The following is a 25,434-nucleotide window of genomic DNA, read 5'->3' on the forward strand; positions in this document are numbered from 1 at the left end:
TTTCTGTACTCTTAACTGTGTGGGGATTGTCACTTAACCAACCTTGTAACAATCATAAAAAAAATTAGCAAAGAAACATAAATTATGCTTTTTTCATCTTACAATGGCTACATACATATGATAACATGAAAATATAAATGCGTAGTCTAAGTAGTTTGAGTTTCATAATTGAAATTAACAATAAATCCAAAATAGCATTGTTCCTAGTAAGTTTCCTAACCAACTGTTGGAGAAAACAATTCTGAAGAATTTTGAGAAACCCATCTTCCTTATCATTTGACTCTAATTACAGTTTATAATCTCTGTACTTATAATTATGAGAAATCTTAATTTCAGTGTTAACAACTGGAATATTGATTCAACTTTTATTAGTTTCATCTGGTGAATTCATATATTCCAGCAAAGAGGCTTCTACCCTTATAACTATTTACAGAAACCTAGAAATTAAACCTTGTTGCTGATGGTTTTGATATGTCTAAGGATTGAATAGACTAACTTCCATTTTGCAAATAAAACCACTTCAATAAAATGACTTCTTCCTCTTTTTAGGATTATATCCCAATAAATAGGGGGTTTCAGTGATTTTTAAATAATGAAAATAAAAAAATAAATTGTACACTGTTAGATCCTGCAGTCATAACTTACTAGATTTGCAATGCATGATCAGTTATTCTTTTCATAATGAATGGAAAACATTTGAAAACTGTACCTGTAAATGGACCTTTTTTTGCTCCATTCTGCTTTGAAACAGTGTTAACAAAGTGTGTCAGTGATTTATTGTGTTTACCTGGAAACGTCATACAGTGTGACACCTGTGTCAAGGAAAAGTAAAATGTAGCTACTTCAAACATTCACACACGTGTTAATGATAAATAAGAAGAAAACTGTCAATAACCAAATGTTAACAATGAAGTATGAGCTAACATATGTACTATGAAAGAATGGGTGAGATTTTTTAATATTACATTAGTTGTACATTTGAAATACTGTGATTAACAGGTATGTAACAGTAGTTACTTTTCTTCTTTCTGAATCATATCATGATGTACTTGATGCATTATTTGTAACCACACCCAGTGATATAACAACAAACTACTTCAGAACAACATACATGCTCTTAGTTGGTTTGGGCATGTGTATCTGCATTTTGGTTTGTTATATGTACTCTTCAATACTAAGTTTATTGGATACACTTGTTCCTATTAATTCACTGTCCAAAAGGAAATTTTAATGATTTAAAGTGTTCTTTGTATTTTCAAATGGTAATTGCTTCTAGACCTAATGAAACCAGCAAAACCAAAGTAGAGCCTGATGAGAGCTATATTTTTTTATGTATCACTGGTTCTTATTGGTCAAGCCAATTTGAACAACACTTTCATTTCAGTGTTAACATTTGATCACTGGTTGCTGATAAATGGTGAACAGTGGCTTTTATGATCATCATGATGTTTTGTAAAGCTACTCAAACTTGTAGGACTACTGTTGCCTTTAAATAAATTATATTATTAGTCTATTATTGCTGTAGGTGTTTTCCGTTTATTGTTTGGTGTACAGTAATTAGTTTCTTACCTGAAATTTGTATATTCACACTTTTGTTTTCACACTTTTGTGGCTGGAAATTATAATTCTGTGGAACTCTATTATTAAACAGCCTATAACCTTGTATTCTAAAGAAATTTCTTTTATCATAATTATACACATTTAGCTATTCTCATTATATCCTAATCATCTCTTCCTTCCATTGCTCTAAAATCATCCCTTTTATTTCATATATTTTGTATATAATATTATGATATATTTAAACTTAATAGTAAATTGTCTGTTATGGAATAGACTTTAAACATATTATTAGTCTTTGTATTTTGGAAGTAAAAATAGGTAAGTGAAAGAGATATAGAAGTAAGCATAACTTTGCTTAAATGTATTTTTTTAAAATTTGGTGATTAATTATAATCAATTCTAATAGTTTTTAATTTTCAGTTATAGAAACACAGTTGTGTTCCATGACTATATAATACTTCAGTATAAAATAATATTTAACCATACTGGTAACATGTAGTGAACATAATTATTAAACTATTATAATATTCTCAAAAGTATCAGTATATCAAAAATATTAATGTTATTGAACCTAAAACATAACTTTTGAAAATGTGATTGAAGTTATTTAAAAAAGAGTTTGTTCTGATGGCTGTTATTAATATTGAAATTTATTGCTGCATGTGCAATTGACTTTTATGTGTATGATGCACTGAATTTATGCATAAACAGTGTAAAATACACTTGTAAAGTTGCAAGTGGCTTGTGGTTATGGTGTAGACTTCTGAGTAATCAGTTAAAGAACACAGGTTCGATTCCCCTCAGTGGATTCAGCATATAGCCTGAAGTAGCTTTGCTGTATGAAAACATGCACACACTTAGTTAAAGAATTTTGTTTTTGTAGTATGTTTAAAGTCAATTAAATAGACACTATCTTTTTAACTTTGCATATTAACACTGTGATGCTATCCTTCACTGACACTATAACTTTATCACTTACCATACTTAAGCTCAGATGGTTTTATTTCTCTTAAATTTGTTTACTTTTTCTGGCACTAAATGTCTGAATAGTTTAATTTTAGTATACATTATTGCATTAATAGGCATTTTTTTGCTTGGAAATTCATTAGTTGAAAACTGAAACTTAACATTTGTCTATGTTGATCATACTTAGTAATTTACCAAATATTAAAGTTTCTTTTAAACTTTTGGGTATAACTGAAAGTATTAAAATTTTTTGGTACAGAAAAGGAATAGAGAGAAAGCCAGTGTGGGTATTTGTAAGCCATACATTCGAGTTGTGTCTATTACTGTGGATCGAGAAGGCTCGGGAAGAACTAGTAATACTTCCTTCACTTGTGAAGAAGAAGAAAGTTTCCGAAATCTTGCTCAAAGCAAACAAGTATATGAAAGAATTACAAAAAGTATTGCTCCATCTATATATGGTTGCCTTGACACAAAGAAGGCAATAGCTTGTCTTCTTTTTGGAGGTTCAAGAAAAAGGTGAGCTCTGACAAATTTTAAAGGTAAAAAAGTTTATAAGATAAAAGATTTTTTTGTTTGTTAAATGATAGTTACAACTGAAAATTGCATGTCATTTTGTTGTGAGGGATACATATATTTTTTATCTAAAAATAGTCAAAGTAATTAATACAATAACTTTTATAATTAGCAATTTATTATTTTAATAATTCTAATATTTCAACCCATAGTTTTGTCATCATTGGGTAAGATTGCAGAAACATTAGACTTGTGGTTGCAAGGACAAATTTACTGGTTGTATTAAATTAGTTTTTTATCAGTAAGAGCTGAATAAAATATTAATATACATAAAAGTAGTTTTCTGGATATTCATTCAGCTTTGGCTTTGATACCTGTATCAGTAGTGATTCAGTAAATTTTCTCTGTTTATGTCTGGCTTTTTTTGGATGATTTTGCACTTGTTTTCACTGATGTGTTTAGTTTTTTATAGATGCTCCTTAATTTTGGCTCCAGCATGCCCAGGTGGTTAAAATGCTTTACTTGCAACCTCAGGGTTGCAGGTTTGAATCCTTGTCCCACTAAACATGCTTTCCCTTTCAGCCATGAAGAAATTATAATATTTGGGCAATCCCACTATTTATTGATAAATGAGTAGCCCATGAGTTTGCAGTGAATGGTGTTTAGTAGCTGTCTTTTCTCTAGTCTCACGACTAAATTAGGGATGGGATAATACTGACAGACCTCATGTAGCTTTGCTTGAAATTAAAAGTGAATGAAACCTTGTATTTAAGGATTGTTTCTCTTCTAAAAGTTTTGAATTTGTTTCCTTTGTTGTTTTTTTTGAGGTAATCGTTGTGGTAATGTTTTTGTTGGATTATGGTATTTAAGTCTGCTAAATTTATTCTGAGTTATTTCTGTTATTCAGTTTTTGTTAAAATGCTCAACAAACAAACTGTTTAGATGATAGTGAGATGTTTTCTTCAAGGTTATTCTTTTTGTGGATGTGTCAATTAAAATCTTAGCAACTTTTTAAGGACAGCTTTTTAATGAAGTAAACATTGTTAATGTATCTCAACTAGTATGACAGTTTAGAAATGGCTGTGTTTTTAATGCCTGGTTTACCAGGTGAATTAAAAAAAATTTTTTTTTTTTGCCAGTGCACTTGATAGCATCCTATACAAGTGCTATCAACTTCATAATAAGTAGTGTCATTAAAGTTGAAACAACACTTTGTGGTGAAGTTAATCACAGTTAGGAGGTTTCTTGAAAATGTAGACATTTTGTTGCAACTTTTCTTTATTCATGTACAATTATAGCCTTTTTTGTGTTTGTATACAAGTATTGGTTATTTTAAATTTTCTAATTACCCCATTAAAACAATTTATTACTACATTTGATATAAGTCATAAAAGTGTACTATTTAAGTAATGTCTCTAACTTTTAATTAGGTTACCAGATGGATTAACCCGTCGTGGTGACATTAATTTGTTATTACTTGGTGATCCTGGAACAGCTAAAAGTCAGTTGCTGAAGTTTGTAGAAAAAGTTGCTCCTATTGGTGTAAGTGTTTTTGCATTTTTTTATTTGCACATCTGTAGAAATATATACGATGATAAAAGTATGCATGGTATAAAAAAAAAAAGTTTGTAAGTGACCTCTGAAAGAAAAATGAATTATCAACACAATTTTGTTGCCTTCAGTGAGGTGGATCTGTTTTTAACCATTAAAGAATACAGATTTAGGTTAAAATATAATCTTGGCCACAATTTAGTGTTAGTTATTTTGATTTGTGTCACTTTACATGTCATGGAATGTAAAATGAAAAGAAAATAATAAACATTCATCTTACAAATTTATATATAGATATATATATATTCAGTATTGTGAAAAAGTGTTAGGTCAAAGTCAGAAATTAGATTTAAGGCTACTTTGAAAGAACAATGGAAAGTACATCACAGGTGAAAGAGCAAAAGTTTATTAATCTTCAAATTTATTACAACAGAAACTGTTGAAGTGTGTGTTCAGCAGACAATTAACATTTTCTGTTTCTTTTGCTTTTATAACTGGAGACAATTTTCAGGTATTATTGCAACATATTTAATCAATGTCCTTTGGAATTTTACTCCAAATGTCTTTTAATACACTCTTTATGTCTTTGGAAGTAACACTTGATTTGTAAACTTTTTGATCTCTCAAATTCCAGATCTGCTCAGCTGACTTGAGAATGGGGCTGTGTGGGGATTATTTCATCATTTCAAATGATTCCAGTAGCTTCTTTCTAAGCTAGGTAATTTTTGTATGGGTTGGATGAGTGTTTGGGGTCATTATCTTCTTGGTAGCAGAATTCTTTACCAATAATACACAAACCACCAGGTGTACCATAATGGATCATTAGCTTATGTTATGTAAACTATTCCATTATTCTGTCTATTTTGCAAATACCTTATGTTGCTTCTGCAGAAAAACATTTTCCATGTTTCAAGGTAGGTGCTATGGATTTAGGTAAATGTTTTTCACCATATGTATAACTTGTGCTTTGAACCAGATATTTCAAACTTGAACTCGTAAACTCCTATTCCGAATCATCAACATTTCAGTCTTTGTACTTTTTAACAAATTTCTTTCTTTTGACAATATCTGTATATTGAAATATAGGTTTTTAAACTGCTACATGATGAAATATTCCAATCTTGTTGAGTCTTTTTGATACTGTGCATCTGGACTCTTTTCTGTCATTTCATAGATTGTCATTTATCTTGTTTGAGACCAGTGGAAGTCTCCATTCTGTCCCAAAGGCTGCATAAACAAAGATATTTGACATCAGTATAATTGAATTTAGATGTTCTGCTTCTTCTTTTTCTATTTTCAGATATAGGGTATACTTGACAGTGTTTAGTCTCCAGCAGTTTGTTGGAGAATCCAGTCAGCATCACAAAAAGCTTTTATATGAACTCTTTACTTTACTGACAGTTCTCTATGCTTTTTGGGCCATGACATGACAGTGAAACTTAATATATTGAGTTAATCACTGTTTCATCATGGTTTATTTGTGGAGATACAATTAAGACACTGCATGGGGTACCATGACAGTCATTTCATAACCTACATCTTATCAGTATATTCAGGGGTCAATGAAGCATTACCATAGAGTTGAAATTTATATTCTGTAATGGCATAAAAGAAGATGCCACACAAAATGGAAAGAAGGGCAAAACATTCAATTGTCCTAACACTTTTACACAGTATTGTACAGGTCTGAAAGCTAAAGCTGTCTACAGTTTAAGGACAACATAAATCAAAATATCTTTGAGATATTTGTTCTTCAAAAGCAAATTTTGAAGAAAATGTACATAATTAAAAGAGAAAAGTATGAGTGCATGTGTGCAAAGCTTTTAAAACTTTGATAAAGTATGCAAAATGATATTAGGGGTTTGGAACTGCAAACAATGTTACCATATGCTCAAGGGAGGGATGAAGGTTTATTGTACTAACATTACAAAGGGAACGGTATTTGGGGAATATATCTGATTTCCCTGAGCCCCATCTCAGAGAGCAGGTCTTAAGGGTTTGTGTGTGAATTTCTTATTTATTAACACTTGCTTCAATATCCAAGTTTGTTTTTTGTAAGCATCATATGATAAGTTTTTATTGGTTTGTTTTTATTAGATCATTCAGCTCAAAGTGTCTTTTAGACTAAAGGTATTTTGTGAGTATTACATGTTATGAAATATGTTTAACCCATTTAGATTTAACCCCACAGTCACTGAGATGCCTTTGCACTGACTAACACAAAGAGCATACAATTTCCTATAACTACCTTAACTCTTCTGGCTATTTAACTGTGTTTTAAGAGGCATTAAAATTCATTTGAGCTTATTGCTGTGGATCTAATGGGAGAAAAGTGTGAAGTGAAAATGACACTTGATATGTTAAAACTTTGGTTTCTATTGGTTATAAATAATGTAGTATTAAATGTCAAAAGGAACTATTGGCAATTTGTGAAAGAGGATGTGAAATATAGTTCTGATATTCAAGTAAGATAGGATGCTATTAAAAAATTATGCTTTACTTGATAGTAACTGTAATAAGTAACTTGTGTTAAATCCCATAAATTAGGGAAGAGGAGATTCCTAGAGAACAAATGTCACATTTCTCATACTAGGGAATATTAAGTATTTTTTAAAAGTACTTTTTTTATGAAATTGAGGTCTGAAAACTTGTATTTAATAAATCAAATTTTAATATTGTACATCTTGATGCTAAGTTTATTTGTATACCTTGAAATGTTAAAAGTAACCCTATAAGAAGTTGTAACAGTGATCATGTTAACCTGCCTGTGATGATAATTAAGTAGTTTTAGTTTGATTTGTCAGTTAATTTTTAAAACCTGTTCAGAGTGACTTAAAAACTGTTTTTATGCCAAGAATAAAATGTATGTTTTTTTTCATCTTGCAGCTTTTGCATTTTAATTTCTAGGTGCATAATACAGGGTAATTTAGGTGAAAACTGTCGATAATACAGAGTAATTTATAATTTGTACTGGGCATTGCATCCGTTTTTCTTAATTTGCTTTACACATCTTTAAGTAATATCAAATTAATTTTTCTAATGTTTGGTATCTTCTATTATTTCTACCATAACATTTTAAACCATGCTCATTTCTTGGCTCAGTAGTGTACAGTTGAAAAATGTTATAACTAATACCATTCTCTTCTGTGAAGTGACTTCAGTATTGAGCAGGAAGTTCCAAATTACTTGGATTAATAATTTCAACTCTTTTAACACTTATTACATCAGTTTTCCATTCTGTTTGCATTTTTTGTCCACTGCTGCAGTAATCCTCATAACAAAGTAATAAATTAGTGTGTGAACCATTAGCTTTTTCAGCAGATGTAACATAATCAGAACATGATTAAAGTCTGGGAGACTAGTGGATTGTTTGTGAAATTTTAGACTTTCTAATTTGCTGTAGTTTGTTAGGCTAAGCTAAGAAGTTTGTAATTTTTGCAATTTGGTTACTATTTTTAAAAATTTAGCAGAAGAATTTCCCAGTTTATTTTGTTGGACTATTATTATCTCCTACTTTAATCCTTAGTTAGTATTCCAAGATTTTTTATTTTTTTATTATAGTTTTATTGATTTAAGTAACTTTGTGCAATTTTGAAGAGGGTTATTAATGTTTAACTTGCTTGATTTCTTGAATCAATCTTCAAGAGTTTCAAACCATCAAAATATTGGTAAGCTAGAGTTTTTTGAGAAGTTCCTGGAGAAGTCTCTGAAAGTCATTACACCAGTGATCTTGCATCTCTTCTGTTGCACAAATATCTGTCTCAGTAAAATGTGAATCTCAAAATTGGAACTATTCTAAATTGGCAACACTAATTAAAAGCTTTTACCTTTGTACCTATGTTAGCAAGTAAACAGGTGTTGCTGGATTATTATTGGTATGATACTCTTAACATAAAATAACCTTAAAACTTGTTTGAAACTGAAAATCATGAAATTGTCAGTAGTATAGAGAACACAGGCATTTCACAATGTTCTAATTCTGTTTTTACCACACACACTTAAGAAAAGTTTATGTTCTAGAATAATTTGTTGGTTGTTACCAAACAATTGTTAATAGAAAAAAAGACTGAGAAAATGTAAAAAATGGCTCTTATAAACTGCATGAAATAGTAAAGTATTTTTGTTTAAAGACAGCCTTTCAGCTTATACCTAATTATTTGAGGGATTTTCACAACTTTAATGCAATAGTATATGTGTTATTAATATTATGTTCTCTTTGGTTTTCTTGTTAGGTCTAAAATGAATAAAAATCTTTCAAAACTGGCTCATGATTTTACTTAATCATTATACCCTGTGATGATTGATGAGCATCACAACATCCTTAATTAAATATTTCAAGGATAGTCTAATTAAATCAAACAAAAACTGTGACCACAAAGATTAAATAATGTTTTAATCCTCTTGCTATCGGTTGGTTAAACTGCACACATCATAACCTTTTTAGTTGCATTCAAAATTTAACAAAACTACATTGTTATTAATATATTTGATTAAACTTGGCATCAAATCTTAATATTATATAAGTTTTTAGTCCTTACTCTTATAAAGAAATATTTAAAACATTCCTCGGTTTCCCCCAGTATGAGAATCAACATTTGTTTCCTCGGCCTTCCTTTTTTTCTTATTTACCATTACTCTCCGAATTACAGGATTTAAAGTAAATTACTCATTATAATATTGTTATTACTTGGGTAAATCATGATTTTTACACTTTCACTTTTATTTGTTTACAGGGTTGTAAATCAGACCCACTTGTCATGCTAGGCTCCACTGTTTCACAAATTTCCAATAATTCTTTGACATTTCGTATTATATAATTTACAACCAATAGAAGGGCAAAATTTTAATCTGTTGATTGATGTATGATGCCACAATTTTTTGTTAATACAGTGTTTTGTGAATTTTGTCTTCAGTTTGAAAGTTTATTGTGGTGTGCAGATTGAGCAAGAAAGGTAATTAATTTAAACTCTCTTGTCTTAGTTGGAAAGCCAATTGCATTATAATAGTTATACAAGTGTTTGGTTTTTGAGTGTTTTCTTGTGTTCATAAGTGCTTTATCTTAAGTAAATAAGTTAAGTGTACTTGTACCATCATTGCATAAAAGTGGTCTTAAATTTCATCTGCAATTGACCAAAACACGAGGGCAGTGGTAAATACTTTACCTTGTTTTTTCTGTATATCCTATAATTATTGTTACAAGTAACTAAAATGTAAAAACTATAAATGAATAATACTAAATAAGGTAATAAAATATAAAATAAAACTACACAAAGTATGTTTGCAAGCAGCAGCTGTTGCATCATTCATTTGGGTAGCCTGAGCTGTGTGTTTAATAATTTATTAAAAAAGAAAATTAAGTAAAAAAAAAACTTTTAGTGAACGTTCCAATTTGTAGTCAGCCCAGCATGGCCAGGTGGATATGGCACTTAATAATGTTAACTACTTCATTTCACGTATGGATCACAAGTCTCATTAAGTTAGGGATTCGTGCCAGTTGGTAGGGAATCTGGACTGAGCAACATCTGAACAAGTTTTTATATATACAAAATATTCAATTAAAGTTGCCATTTAGTTTGTACAATAATCAGTGGAAGAAAGTTGTGCATTTTATCTTGATAGTGTGTAATGAATGTAACACTCAAAGCACATTTACCGTATATAACTTGCATGCTATTGCTGTTGTGTTCAGTAATGATACCATTTTGGACATGTTTAACCCTTTCATGATAGCCTCTGTTTGATATTACATGATGTAAGTATTTATACTATAATTTTTAATTCAGTATATCTACTGAAAATATATTTGATAGACTTTTAGTAAAAATTGGTTATACACAAATATTTAATTTTTCAGTGAAGCATTTTTATTAAAGATTTGTTTGTGAAAATAGGTTTTATAAAACATTTTATCTAATACTTTATTTACAGAAAAATAAAGAAACATTGCAAATTTTGATTTTGGGTTTATTTTAGTATTCTCACAATGAAATGAATTGTGCATTTCCTGAATATTGTTCTGAATGTAACACATGTAGTCCCATAAGAGGAAAGTCTTTATAGTTTTGAACAAAATAGTTCAAATTTTTTATTCTAACTTAAATAAAAGTGTAGTTTTATTGATTTTAGTGTTCATTGTATTTTGGTTAACCCTAGTTGTTGTGGAGTCGTGTAATTGTCTGTATCTGAGTCTTGAGAACCCATAAGTTGATGATCTAAACATCGTGAAAGCTTTTTCTTTTCCATTTGAAAAGGATGGAAAAGTCCAAAAGGTTAACAGTTCACACAAAGAATGTAACAATTTGATAAAAGCTTGACTTTGTGATATTGTATTCAGAAAATGTCTCACCAGAGCAATAAATTACAGAAATAACAGCAAACTAACTTTGTTGCATTTGTATTCATAAATACAAAGTTTTGCAAAGATTTGATAATTTGTTGCAAAAATTTGACATTATTTGATAAAGCATAAGATACATACTTTGTGAAAATCATAATTTTAAGATTTGAATGCAGTAATAAAATGAAGTCGACCAACAAAATTTTAAGTTTTATAAATATTCAAAATATTTTTTGAATGATGTTTCAGTTATAGGCAATTGCTCTGATTTTTTTTTTTATGTGAATTTTTCTTATGTTCAGAAAAACTTGTTTTTGTATTTTTCAATAATTTGTTTTGAAAATTCTGAGTTTCTTGTATTCAACTGAAAAATGTATTTTACAATTGTTTTATTGAAATAGAATTTATTTCTGAAACGCCAATTTTGTGCAACGAAGTGTCAAATGTTTTTGCAACAATGTATAATTTTTTATCTTGAAAAGTACAAGCTAGAATTACCAAATTACCTAGGTAGTTACATTCTCATTGGAAACAAATATTCTTTTGAAGTCATTTTCCAGACATAATTAAGTTCTTACTTTGAAACAAACAAACAAACAAACCCAAGATGTCTTTAAAAAAGAAATATTTGAGTAAGACATTGTCCTTTTTTTTCCCAAAACCTGATGAGATATTGTTGATATCCCTATGGTACTTTATTAGATTAAAATGAGTTAAGAAACAACTTTTGCTGGAAGTGCAGTTCTAATTTTAATTTTTAAAGTTTGTGAAAAGCGTGCTTCATCATTTGAATTATGGTGTTGGAGTATGATAGGTAAATAAATGTGGTGTGGAACAAGATGAAGTTGGCTGAGTTAAGCTATGGTTCATTTGATGATATAAGATTTCTTTCCACCAATAAGGTTGCTGTATCATAAAATGAGATGCTTTAGTTGAAGAAAGTGAATCTGAATTTTAAACTATATTGGGGAAGGTTTTTTTTTTTTTTTAATGCAATAAAATGAATTGTACATCAGATGTATTGATTTGATACATCTGGGTCTAATAGTGAAAATGCTTGGGCATTCCATTTTTTTATTCTGTTTTTAATCATTTTTTTGCATTTTAATGAATGTAGAATTATCTTTGTTGATATTCTTATTTCAGGTAAAATTATGCATGTAAAAATAAGATAAGATTGACAGAACCAATTTTATGTTCATAAAACTGAGACCTCGACCAAATGCATAATTATTCAAGAAGAACTGTAGATGGTTAAAGTATGAAAATAAAATTTCAGGTTAATAAAACACTAGTCTGTTAAGAATATTTCTATAATTCTAATATTTCCCTAATTTCAGCAAAGTTTGTGTTGTTGGAAATATTTCTGCCTAAATATGGAAAATTGATAAAGTCTTTGAATGTTTTTTGTATTATTTTCATGTGTGCCATTTTTCCGCTGAAACGCGGATTTCCGTGGTTTTCAAACGGCTACGATCACCCACGAGATTTGTGTAAATTTGAGGAGAAAATATGAGCGATTTGGGGGCTGGGTAGGTGGTTTTTGAGGAGAAATCGTATTTTTTCAATGTTTATTGCAGAAAAAAAAAATCTGACCACCATCTTGGAGGCAGTCTCGTTGCAGGTCTCATGGTCTGGTATCGTGTGCATACCAGACGATAAAATATTCTCTACGCTCCAAAGAAACAACAGCGATTGAAATGTTTAAAAGGAAAGATGTTCATTTTGATCCTGTAGACAAGAGAATGTGTAAGGACATTAGATCAGCAGCTTCAAAGTATACCTCAAAGCTGAGGGAGAATCAGAAGAAAAGGGCAGAACTGCTTGAGGCCTATGGTTCTGTGAAATCTGGCCCAGCCACCTTGGTTAAAGAAAAAGTCCAGAAAGCTGCAGAGGCACAGAGAGCTGCCCATTCAGAGAAAGAGAGGAAAAAAAGCTCGGAAGAGAGCACTGGAAACCCTTGTCTCGAAAAAGAGGAAAGTAGCCAAGATTGATTAAAGGAAATTAAGTGATTTGAAATTTGACTGTAATTTATGCAGCAGAGCAGAAGTTGATATCAGTGACTGAAAAACATTTTATTATTATCTGCAGCATACAGTGCCAGTGGTTTATTTTAAAGCATATCATTAATTTTATTGTGAAGCAATGTCAAAGCTTTCCTTGATTTGCTGTTTCAGTTTGTATTGTGAAAGAATGAAAAATATACTGATATTGAGGTACCAGTAATTTACTGACAAGATTGTATAGATGAACAAGTTTTACTGTAGGTAGTCATGTAGAGTAATTTTAAGTAATTTGAAATTTTAATGGAATACATGCAGCAGAGCAGTAGTTGTTGATGTCAGTGACTGTACAAAATTTAATTTCTGAGGCATATCACTGATATCAGTAGTTTAATATTGAACCATATCAGTAGTTGAATTTTTAAGCAATGTCATAGCTTTCCTTCATATGCTGTTTTAGTTTGTATTGTCAATTTGTGAAAGAATGAAAAATTCACTGACATTAAGGTACCAGTAGTATAATGACAAGATTGCATAGATGAACAATTTGAACTGTAGGTAGTCATGATTAGTCAAAAGAGTAATTTTATGTGATTTGAAAATTGTATGGAATATATGCAGCAGAGAAGTAGTTATTGGCAATGACTGTAAAACATTTAATTGGCAGCATACCAGTAGTTGATGATGATGATGTTATTGATGACAAAAAGGATAATAATGAAATGATTTGTATTTGAAATATTTACTGAGTTATTTTGGCTTTATTAACTCATATTACTAACATATTTTGATTTAGAAAAAAATTAAACTGAATAAATAGCAAATAAACAATCTTAAATTTCATTTATTTACTTTTTATTTTATTTGTTAATTTTAGATATTTTGATATATCTTCTAAAAATGAATGCAAATTAAAAGAATAAATCAATCTGCTAAAAACTGTAAATGAAAGTTATAGTTTTTATTAGTTTGATTTAGTCTTTTAATTTCCTTTAGTTATTTTATATGATATATATTGTGTACTTTTCCAACATTGCAATGTCAAAAAACATAAAGAAATTATGTCCCAGATTGCACCAAATCACACCAAATAGCATCCATTTTTTTTAAATTTCCCTGTCTTTGCTATTGACAAGGACAATAGAATAGAACATATAATAATATATGTATTATATTACCTATAGTTTCATATATATGTACAAAAATATATACAGGCTATATACCTTTTCCTCTTTTTTCATAAATGTCATTGGCATGCCTGTATTTTAGTTTCATATTTCAATTCATTTGTAACATCCAGCAACAGAAATTTAACTTGTAGCTGTGACTAAAGGTAATAGAAATAGAACTATGCTTTCATGTCATACAATAATTCTTTGTTCTTTGCTATTTGAGATCAATGGAATTGATGTTTTTTTATGTTAGTGATATATCATGCTTTATTATTCATTTGCAAAAAAATAAGTTTCACTTGTATTACCCAAAATAATTAAACAAAACTAAAGTGTTTTTTTTTCAGTATCTTGTACCAAATTGAAATCAAGATTGTGTTTTTTTTTATTGGATAGGTATATACATCTGGTAAAGGAAGTAGTGCAGCAGGTCTTACAGCATCTGTTATAAGGGATCCATTTTCTGTAAGTTAAGATTGTTACTTTAAAATAAATATTCTATATAACTTTGGTGAAGGTTTTTAGATGTACACATGGCTTTACGTCATTTCCTTCCACATGAAGCCCTATTCAGTGACAATTTATATCAATCTGGCTATGCTGATGAAGACTGGCACTTTTTAAAACTATTCTCAGCTGGTTATGTTATTGCTTACTATTTGTGATTTTCTAATAAGTCTTAATAGTTTACTTTTATAAGTTATTTGTTTTGTTACCTCAGCTGTTAATGCAGGTGACTGATTTTTATCCAGGAAAATAGTTTTAACAAGGATGAAAAATTGAACAATTATTATTGTGAGAATGCCTTTTACAAGCTTCCAAAGCATGATTATAATTGCTTATTGTAAGACATTAATATTAGGCTTTCTGTATTTTTAAACAGTACATTCTGTATTTAGTCCTTTATGGATTTTCAAGAATTAAAAGTGTATATTAATAGGATTCCAACCATACTATATTTACCATGTATATTGCATTTCGCTAAATACTTTAGGCTGGCTAAGATACAACAACTGGTCAGAACAATGTTCATATAAGCCATTTATTATAATGACAGTTGTTATAGTGTGAATGCCTTTTACAAGTTAGAGAAACCCGATTTCAATTATTTGTCACAAGACGTGTATGGTTTACAAATTGGAGTGTGATCCTTTTACAAGGAAAATGCTTCATTAGAAAGGTATATAACATTACAATTGATAACACGTATACAATAAAGACAGCCAACCCTTAAAGTTCTTTTTGCGTATGCATGTCTTGATTTTGTAAATTTAAAAAATTATCATATAACAGTTTGGCCTATATATCTTATGTAATATCTCTTTATTAATTATATTTTTTTTGCAAGATGAAGTTATTTAATTAGTTGTTTGAATTATCGTGTAAAAATGCAAAGAAATGATAAATTCTTGCTAAAACTGTGATATTATGCACAGAGAAATTTTATTCTGGAAGGGGGAGCTATGGTGTTAGCAGACGGAGGAGTAGTGTGCATTGATGAGTTTGACAAGATGCGAGAAGACGATCGTGTTGCTATTCACGAAGCCATGGAACAACAGACTATTTCTATTGCAAAGGTAATGTATATTTTGTACGCTGACCTTCCCTAGTCAGTTTTTTTTCTGATGCTTCAGTGCAATCTGATTATTTCAAGTTCTTCTGATGTATTAATTTCTAACAAAAATATTTTTAGTCATTTTGTTTTACAGGATTGTCTACATTAATATGTTAGTTAATTTTCAGTTATTTCAGATCTTATCTTGTAGTGAACGTTTGACCAAATATTACTAACCGATTCACCACAGTACTAGATTTTAGTGTTATTTCTCCATCTAAAAGCATTGTAAATTAGCAGTATGTTTCACTGTATTATGTATTAAGATATATGACACATTTACCTTCCATATCTTGTCATTATTAAATCAAAATCTTACCTAAATTATGGAAAAAAAAGCAGAAAAAATACATTAGCCAGCTGATATCTTTGTATGTGGGTGCCTCACATTGTCTGTTGGCTGGGATCCCAGCTGAGAGATTGTTTTTTCCCACTTAGTACTCTCGCACAAACTACTAGATAGGGTAGGGCAATAGGAAGTTACTCATGACACAGCTGAAAGGGGTTGCTATCCAAATGCTAATTATGTTATTCTCTAATTCTAATATTTAAAAATAAGTATTAACAAGCTGCATGATATAGTGGAGACTGATAAAATAAAGTTCCTCAGGCAGAGACTTCACCCACTTTCCGTCATACTTTTTTACACCTTTTCACCCCTTCTCTTAATCCTCTTTCTATCTCTTCACAACTCTGATGAAATAACACTTCCATTTCTTTTCATATCTGTTGTTCTTCCCCCATCCCTTTTTTTTCTTCTCCACCTCATAATTCAGTAAAACTTTTATCTGTCATAATTGAATGTGCTATTTTACTTTGTCTGTTGAATTAGTTCACAGTTTTTTTTCAACAAAGAATAGGGGTGGAAAGGGTGCAGTGTGTGAAATTTGCTCAGAGTTAAAAAATGTAGCTTTATTTGATGTCTGGTGGTTGATTCAAGCTTTTGGAGAGTTGTTGCTTTCCACTATAGAGGGAAAAAAAAATTTATGGCTTTGGAGAAAAGTAAAATATAATTAATCTTCCACTGACTAAAGTCACTTCCTGCAGTGAAATGAGTACACTTAGTGCATACTGTTGAGAATTATGGTTCAAATTATGTTTTAAGTAAAAGTTTTCAGATATTTGCAACTTGTTTTATTCTCTGTTTTTCTGTTAAGAGTATTTAGACTACAACTGATTATTATTTGTCTTCCCTTACATACTTTCTCCTTGCATGCTTGTCTCTAGTTGGTCAGCTATGTTTATACTTTCCACATTCATGCTAAAGAGATCCTACTTTAAAGTTTCAGTATTAATAGTTAACATTTAATATTTATTTGGCTTTAAAATATTCACAGATATGTTTAGTTAGACATTTTGATTGGAATTGACATCTTCATGTAGAAGGCTACATAATAACTGACATTTTAATAATGTCATCTCCATTTTGTTACTTTTTATCATCAATTAATTAAATGCTGCTGCTACCTAAGACTTTGTTACCCACCTGCTACTTCATATGATTACACATTAGTATATTACATAATTGCAATTTGTCCTACCATATCAAAGTAATAAGTTGTAAAAACTTAATGTAGAGTGTGTTCTAGCTTAATTCATTCATTTGTAAAATGCAACTTGGCACTTGTTAAAAACAATTAAATTGGTATTACATTTCAGGCAGGAATTACAACAACATTAAACTCTTGCTGCTCTGTCTTAGCTGCTGCAAACAGTGTTTTTGGACGCTGGGATGATACAAAGGCTGATGAGAATATTGATTTCATGCCAACTATCTTGTCTCGATTTGACATGATATTTGTGATTAAGGATGTGTATGATGAAAGAAGAGATGTGGTTTGTATAGAGAAATGTTGTTATTGTTACTGTTGTTATTATTAAAGAACTTACAAATGAGATGTATGTATTCAACTTGGAGTAATTGTCAGCATGAAACATTGGCCTATTATCTGTAAGAAACAAAAAATTCTGTATAGAAATTTAGAAACAAAAATTATTGGTAGGGAATTGCAAAAAAGAAGTTTTTAAACAGAATCTAAAATATTGATTTAAAAATGATAGTTTGGATGTTGTTAAAAAGTAGGTGAAGAAATTAAAAAATAAAAGAAGAAAAATAATAACTTGGGAGTGAGTTAAATAACCTTACCCCCTAATGTTGGCATTCCAGCCTCCATTTATTAAGTTTATCAGTCTAAATGAGCAATTGAAATGCTCATAAAACAAGTGAAAATAAAATGGGTTTAAAACTTAATACATATATCTTAAATTATTAAACTATCAAAAAGTATTAGTTTATAAGTTTGGTGTATTAAAAAAAATGTAATTTTTATTATATGCTACTATCTGTAAATGGTGAAAGTGCTTTTGTTGAACAAATCAAAACAGAGATAACATTTTAGTTTTCAAAGTAAGAAGACTTGGGAACCTTTTACAAGGATGTATAATGTTATTTTGAAGTTTCAAAGTATTGCATCCAGTTATCTTTTACCACCTAATAAAACACACCATCCAATAAGTATTGAATTACCAGAATCAGGTATGGTAGAGTTAACAGTATTAATCATAAATGCATTGATATATTTAACTTTTTAGATAATTAGGCATAGTGATAATTCACATTCTAGGTATAATGCTTTTTGAATGTACAGTTTAAATAATATATTGTATCACCCATTTTTAATGAGTAGTTATAAATATGTAAGTTTCAAAGTGATAAAAACTACAAATGTTTACTGTTCTTTATTGGAGTGACAAAAATTTCTGTTCCAAGTGATAAATAATTTACAGTATATTTTTCATTTTAAAAAACCTTGGAAGTGACTAAAGTTTTTAATATAAATTATAGTTAGAACATCACTTTATCAAAATATGTAAGATGAATATTAAAACCTGAATTACACTTTTCAGACTTTGGCCAAACATGTGATGAATATCCACATGAATTCAAATGTGACAGATGAGAAAACAGCAGAAGGAGAATTGAGTTTAAATACACTCAAAAAGTTTATAACTTATTGCAGAAGGTAAGGACTTTATGAAAGTTATTGTTATTTTACACACACTCTTCTGTCTAGTTAAACCTGAAATATCAAAATATATTTTTTGTAAATGGTCTTCTGTTGCTATTTTGTAATTGTGTGTAACCCTATTACAATGACCTAATGTATTTTACATGATCTTCTAACTGTCATGTGACTGTGGTGGTTTAAACACTATGACTCTGAAAGTACTTAATGTATTTCCATGAAAGTTAGTAACCTTTCAGTAAACATTAAGTCTTTTGGACTTTTTATTTATGTATTTTTATTAAAACTTTGTTCATAATTATATGTTGTCAATATTGACTGATAAATTTGATTTATGTAAGTCCTGCAACTTTCTAAATAAATATCAAGTATATGTTGTTTCCCAAAACAACTTGACATTTGTTCTGTTATTTTCTATACCATAACTCAACACAGAGTCAGTCAATTTGAATGGCTTTGTAACCACCATAGAAGGATTAGGTGAGAAAATCTAAATAGCCTCTCTTCTTTCATGGATGATTGCAAATTCTAACACAAAACCACATTTGTTATCATAAATAGCTTAAAGTTTGAGACTTAATTTTATTGCCCTTTAAATGTTTCTAATTAATGACTGTCACACAATTCATAAATCACTTGGCAACCATGTAATTAATGTTACTGTAATTAATTAAGTAAAGCACAAAACCCTTGTGGGCATACCTATTGAAAAATGGTTATGATTACACAGGCTTGCATTGGGTTTGTTGTCTTGAAATTTTTACATATTCTGCAATAATTCCTGTATGCAGAATCCAAAAATAATATCCATTTTTCTCCATCTACAGATTTTTTCACAAGAATTCATATGTAATTTTTTTGAAAAACTATTTTCATTAAATCGGGTTACATTTTTCTATGCTCAAAATGTTGACAATTACTGGTGACGTGAGAGTCTTGTTAATCACAGAATGCAGAAGAAACACTGCTAATATATAAATAGTTTAACAGGTTGCATGACGTGATTTCTGGATAGTAGTTTCTGTGCACGTTGACATTTTTTCTTTTCATTATTATTTATTCATTGCTATGGTAACAAGAGGTTGTATAAATGACCCCAACCCATTCTGTTGTATGTATGTAAAAATGGCTTGTTTGGGTTGAGGAAATTTTTTTTTATGTAGAGGAGCAAACAACGTTTCGACCTTCTTTGGTCGTCATCATCAGGTTCACAAAGAAAGGAAGAAGTAACTGACTGGAAGATGACCACATGTTTGAAAGGGGTTGTGTAACTGAGTGTTGGAATGTAGATGGCATGCTTAGATGTTTGAATATATAATTTTATGTTATTTATTTTATTATTATTTATTATATTATTTTTAATATAGTTATAAAGGTGTTCCTTTGTATTGGTTTATTTTGAGTTGTTGTATTAGTAAGGCTTCTTTAATTTTGTGTGTTTGTTTGTTTCTTTATTTGACATGCAGTGTTAGAAAATGTGTGAAGGTGACTTTTTATGTTGTTTGAATCTGGTTTCCATTTTTCTGCTTGTTTCTCCAATATAGAAGTCGTTATCCATTACACTGTTGTATGAGTTACCATAGTTGTATCCAGAACTTCCAACAATTGACTGTTTTTATGTATTTTTAATAATCATTTGCCTTACTCATAGTCCACACAGGGCAGGTTCAATTAGTTTAGAACATCCTGTGGAAAAACAAATTATTCTCTTTTTCTCTTTCAAAATGTTAATCTCACTGTAACGTATCAACCAATAGGACATTCACTCCTGTGATATTTAACTTTAAATTTTCTACTTTTCCTTTAACTGAATGTCTTTTTCATGAGACTTTTATTCTCAATTTCTATTTGTCTCGTTGCAGCTGTTCATACACTTAGGCTTCTAGAAATCTCCATAGCCTTGATAACAATGACTTGCAAATACATTGTCCAATAGCCTCAATATCAGTGAATTACAAACACAAAATAAATAAATTAATAATACAACCTACACTAAACAGTCTTTTGTATTTGAATTTTGAAAAAACATTGAGAAGTTGCAAGTTATTTTTCTAGATTAATGGGAGGTTGCTAATAGTTGTATTAGTATAACCTTTACTAAAAAATAATGTGTTTGACAAACTTTGATATTTTTATATTAAATAACACATGAAAGAAGTGAAAACGTGACTGAGTCTCTTAAGTATGAAGTTCTAACTTCAAATTTCAGTGTAAAAAAAAGCTTTAATGGGTGAGTACATTTCTCGTTTGTGATTTTCACAGTATTTATTATACATGTTGTTGGAATACAAAAGCTAGACTTGCTTTTTTTTTAACTTTGGGAAGGTAGCTTTAGTGTTTGCTAATTATAAAACTTTAATAGTGTGACTGTTCTCTGAATGATGCTGCTTATAATTATATTTAAAATGAGGCTTAGAATTCTTTTGGTAACTTGTATTCTGCAGTTCAGTTGTTTACATTACAGCGAAGAGAGACGAATTTGTCAGAGTACTGATGTAGTTTGTCTTCTTGCTTATGACCAAACTGTAAACTTCCTTTTTTCAGTTCATATTAACTAAGAATCCTAATCTACCTTTCACACAGAATTTATTATTATTTAGCACTAAGACAGTTTTACCAATATATGTTCTGCTCAGCTTGGTTTCAGAGAAGACACCCAAAATGTGTTGTTGAGAATCTTGATTGATCTTTTACCTCAATCTGTTAAAGCAAGTAGAATTTTCAATGATGTTGAGAAAACCCACTTGTAGAGAAAAATATATATGTAAAAATGGCTCGTTTCTACATATATATTTTTCTCAAGTAGAATTTTGCATGTTGTTCCATGTTGCATATTTTTTGTTTTAGGCACAAGTTTTAACAAAATATTAGAAGCATAATTAATGATAATGCATCAAACCTAAATTGATCAAAATATTTTTTTTTTGAAATTACATGTCATTATAAAAATCATGGTCAAGTTTTGAACAATTTTATCAACTTATTTTACTGAAGGAACAAAATTTAACAAGAGTTCTGTGACCTACTTAAAATTTAAATAAATCATTATCATAGGGTTAGAGTTAAAAACACTTATTTTTGGAGGCTGAATTTGTACGGTACAGTCAAACAGGCAATTCGTAAAGATTAGGGCCTGGCATAGCCAAGCGTGTTAAGGCGTGCGACTCGTAATCTGAGGGTCGCAGGTTCGCATCCCCATCACGCCAAACATGCTCACCCTTTCAGCTGTGGGGGCGTTATAATGTTACGATCAATCCCACTATTTGTTGGTAAAAGAGGAGCCCACGAATTGACGATGGGTGGCGATGACTAGCTGCCTTCCCTCTAGTCTTACACTGCTAAATTAGGGACGGCTAGCACAGATAGCCCTCGAGTAGCTTTGTGCGAAATTCAAAACAAACAAACGTAAAGATTAACTCCTATACAAAAACAAGCTTTTGCCTTTCTCTGACATTTGAATATCTAGTAACACAAGATGCATTTCATTCAGTGTGAAATTGTCTCCCATAGTTGACCTATTTTTTGTTGTAATGACATGTCTTAGAAGGGTAGAACATTTTTAGCTACATTTTTGCACTGTTAAAGGGATTGGTGATTGTTAGTTTCATTTTTCTTAAACTTTCTGTTGTCATAGTCAACTAGAGTAAATTATTCATTAGCTTTTCAATAATTTGGTTACTAGGTTGACATTGCTTTAAAAATCAAATTAATTGCAGATGGTGTTTTTTCACATTCCTTTTAGTTTGTCCATTGCGACTCAAAATCAGAAGTTCAGCTCCATTTGTTTCCTTCTGCAGGCTGATTCCTAAAAAGCTTTTCATTCAGTACTAGAATTCATCAGTAGGGCTAGAGACAAAAAGACCAATGTGTCCCTGAAAAAGAAAGGTCCACCTTTCAAAAGTGCTCGTGTTATAGGGTTCTTATATATTTATAAAAAGACTAAGAAATGCTGTTCATATATATATGTAAACATACACACACAAACAAGCTAATACTTTAAATTGTTAGGGTTTAAATGCTATTTAAAGTGTTATATATTTTGTTTCTATAGCAAAAATGGTCATGATTTCAACTACTGCATAGTATGTTCATGATCAGGAAAACATCTTGCCATAAGGCAAAGTAGTCTGTCTGATTTTAAATTTATGTGACCAGGTGATGAATTACAACAGTCATAATTTTATAATACATTTATTCAGTGTGCTGTTGTCCCTTCTAGATGTTTTTAAGTTAACTAACCATTTACCAATGAAGAGGTCCACAACAAGCTATCACACCGTGGGAAGGTCTCTTGACCACTGTCGAAAGTGCTAAATGAAGCGTTATGTCCACATCTCTTGGTCATCTGACTTGGGAAAAACCACTTTGCAAGACACCGTTAAAGGGAAACGATAAGATCAAGTAGTGGTCAGGCCTGGAGTTCAGCTTCCAGAGGGTGTACTTCCTGTCACATAGATTGTGTAGCAGTAGTGTTTTACAAACAACTGGAAGCAGCTCTTTGTATGACATTTACATTTGTAAGCTTCGAATATCTGATTAGCTTACATGATTATACATTGTTCTTCATCTTACAACTGCAATAATACTGATCCATTTCTGTTGTTGCTGATTTTGATAACCAATAAAAACCAACAGTTTCAACAGATATAGGCAAACAATAGAAGATCCATTAAATCATACTTCAGGAATCATAATATATGATCACTTTCCTCAATCCTTTTCAAAATGAGCTTCCACTTTCATGCTAGCTGACTATGGCAATAGTATTTTCAAGAAATTGGATAAAGTCATCAGTAATATGATGTAAAATCAAGGAAACTACAAACTTCTTTTTTATCATGGATAAAGCCCAATCTCTCTCTGTAGCTGTCTTAATTTGTATTTGAATTTCATATTTCTCCAGATTGTACATATTTCATCTGTTTTAATAGGTGAACACTCCCCTGATTTTGCACTTTATTAGTACAACTACTTTACCAAGACTGACTGAAGACTGAGAGTGATAGTTCATATATATATAAAGCATTATGGGCTCTAGTACAATGTGTGTTAATAATTTTATTTTTTCTTCAGTTTAATACAGTTTATTCCTATACCTTTATGTAACAGTTTACACATATATCCCTTTAAATAAATGCATTTTATTTTTTAAGTAGTTTGAATCTTAATTTTATCTTTTTTCTATAATGGAAAAGTTATACACACATTCACAAATAAACAAGGTACATTAGCTTACTTGCCAGAATTATAGAAAGCGAAACAAGTTTATAGATTATGATTAGGTTGTATATTAGAGATAGGATAAAATTGGTTTTAAACATTACAGAGCAATTTATTTTTAGCATTTTTGTCCCCTACTACTTTTCATTAATAGGCTACATCCATGCAGAGGCAGTGAGAAAAATGTTTGAAAGTAAAGTCTAAGATAACATATGTATTTTTAGATAAATGTTGAAACAAAAATTTAGAGTCAGTAAAGTGAAAGCTAAGTTGTTGCAATCATCATTATTAGTGCAAACTTGCATTCTTGAAAATAAAGAAAATAAAGCAGTTAAAATAATATGATCTAAAAAGTTGGAATTTTTTATATTTTATTTTTACCTAGTTGACTATGGTTACAATAAGACTAAAAATTTGCTTATTGTAATGAAAACGTTATATTTGTGTGTTATGAGACAATTATTTAACCTTTAGATTGTTTTACTTAGAAACTGTGGACCCAGGCTGTCAGTGGAGGCAGGAGAAAAATTAAAGAATCAATATGTTCTAATGAGAAATGGTTCAAGAGAGTATGAGCAAGAAATAGAAAAGAAATCAAGTATCCCAATTACAGTAAGGTGTGTAAAATACAGAAGGTGACTTTTTTATGTTCCTATTCTTGACTGCAGATAGTTTAATTCCCTATGATAGGTTGTTTGCTTAGATTTTGCAGAAATAAGACAGGGATACATATTAGATGGAGATTAATCACTTATTGATGGGAAGTCAACATAAGTACTTGTGTGCAAAAATCTTTCATGTACTCGTATGTTGTGTTTTTACGTAAATCTGAAAGCCATTCGTGTGTGTGTACATATATTAGAGAAAATTAATACTGCTAAAGTTATGTAAACAAAATCAAAAGCAGCAACTTCAAACCTTTGACTAATTAAATTAGTTTATTATAACTTAAAAAATAAGCCAAAACAAAAAATAAATTAAAAAATAAAAAGCAAAAAAATGCTGCACTATTGTTTATTATTTTTAATTCGTTTTTGTTTTGGCTTGTTTGTAGGTTATAACAAACTAATATATATATCAATGACTTTGTTACACTTAAAAATAAGAGATTTTTTGAAGTTTGTATGGGTTGAACTCCTGGAAATTTTAGTTTTCATGTGATTTCATTTCTTTGGCTTTAACTGCTAAAATTAATTCAAAAATGTTAATGATAATGATCATATACTCTTAGAACAATTTGTTTCAACTTATTTTACACATTAACTGAAATATGCAGTACAGTATAAAAGTGTTAAGAGAATATTTTATTTTCTCCATTATGTAGGACTTTCTTTCATGTCATTATAGAATGTAAATTTTGGTGCTATGGTAATGTTTCTCTAATCCCTGTTGACAAATGAATGATCCAAGGTGAGAATACTTGTCATTCTTTATAATTCCCATATACTTGTGGCAAGAGCAAATCCTAAGA

The 25,434-nt window shown here is 30.0% G+C and overlaps 1 protein-coding gene across 2 annotated transcripts in view; it reads left to right on the plus strand.

Moving 5' to 3' along the window:
* Mcm5 (Minichromosome maintenance 5) overlaps positions 1–25,434 on the plus strand; it is an 83,048-nt gene that overhangs the window by 37,517 nt on the left and 20,097 nt on the right. The window contains exons 7-13 of one of the 2 annotated variants that reach the window (XM_076495523.1): positions 2,786–3,042; positions 4,470–4,581; positions 14,499–14,567; positions 15,539–15,679; positions 17,377–17,553; positions 18,625–18,740; positions 24,452–24,580. In XM_076495523.1, the coding sequence (XP_076351638.1) occupies positions 2,786–3,042; positions 4,470–4,581; positions 14,499–14,567; positions 15,539–15,679; positions 17,377–17,553; positions 18,625–18,740; positions 24,452–24,580 (1,001 nt within the window). Of the gene's footprint in view, positions 1–2,785; positions 3,043–4,469; positions 4,582–14,498; positions 14,568–15,538; positions 15,680–17,376; positions 17,554–18,624; positions 18,741–19,906; positions 20,013–24,451; positions 24,581–25,434 lie in introns of those variants that run through there. The other variant, XM_076495524.1, reaches the window with a different exon arrangement.

Source organism: Tachypleus tridentatus, chromosome 3 (genome assembly GCF_004210375.1).
Source record: "Tachypleus tridentatus isolate NWPU-2018 chromosome 3, ASM421037v1, whole genome shotgun sequence".
Classification (NCBI taxonomy): Eukaryota; Metazoa; Arthropoda; class Merostomata; order Xiphosura; family Limulidae; genus Tachypleus; species Tachypleus tridentatus.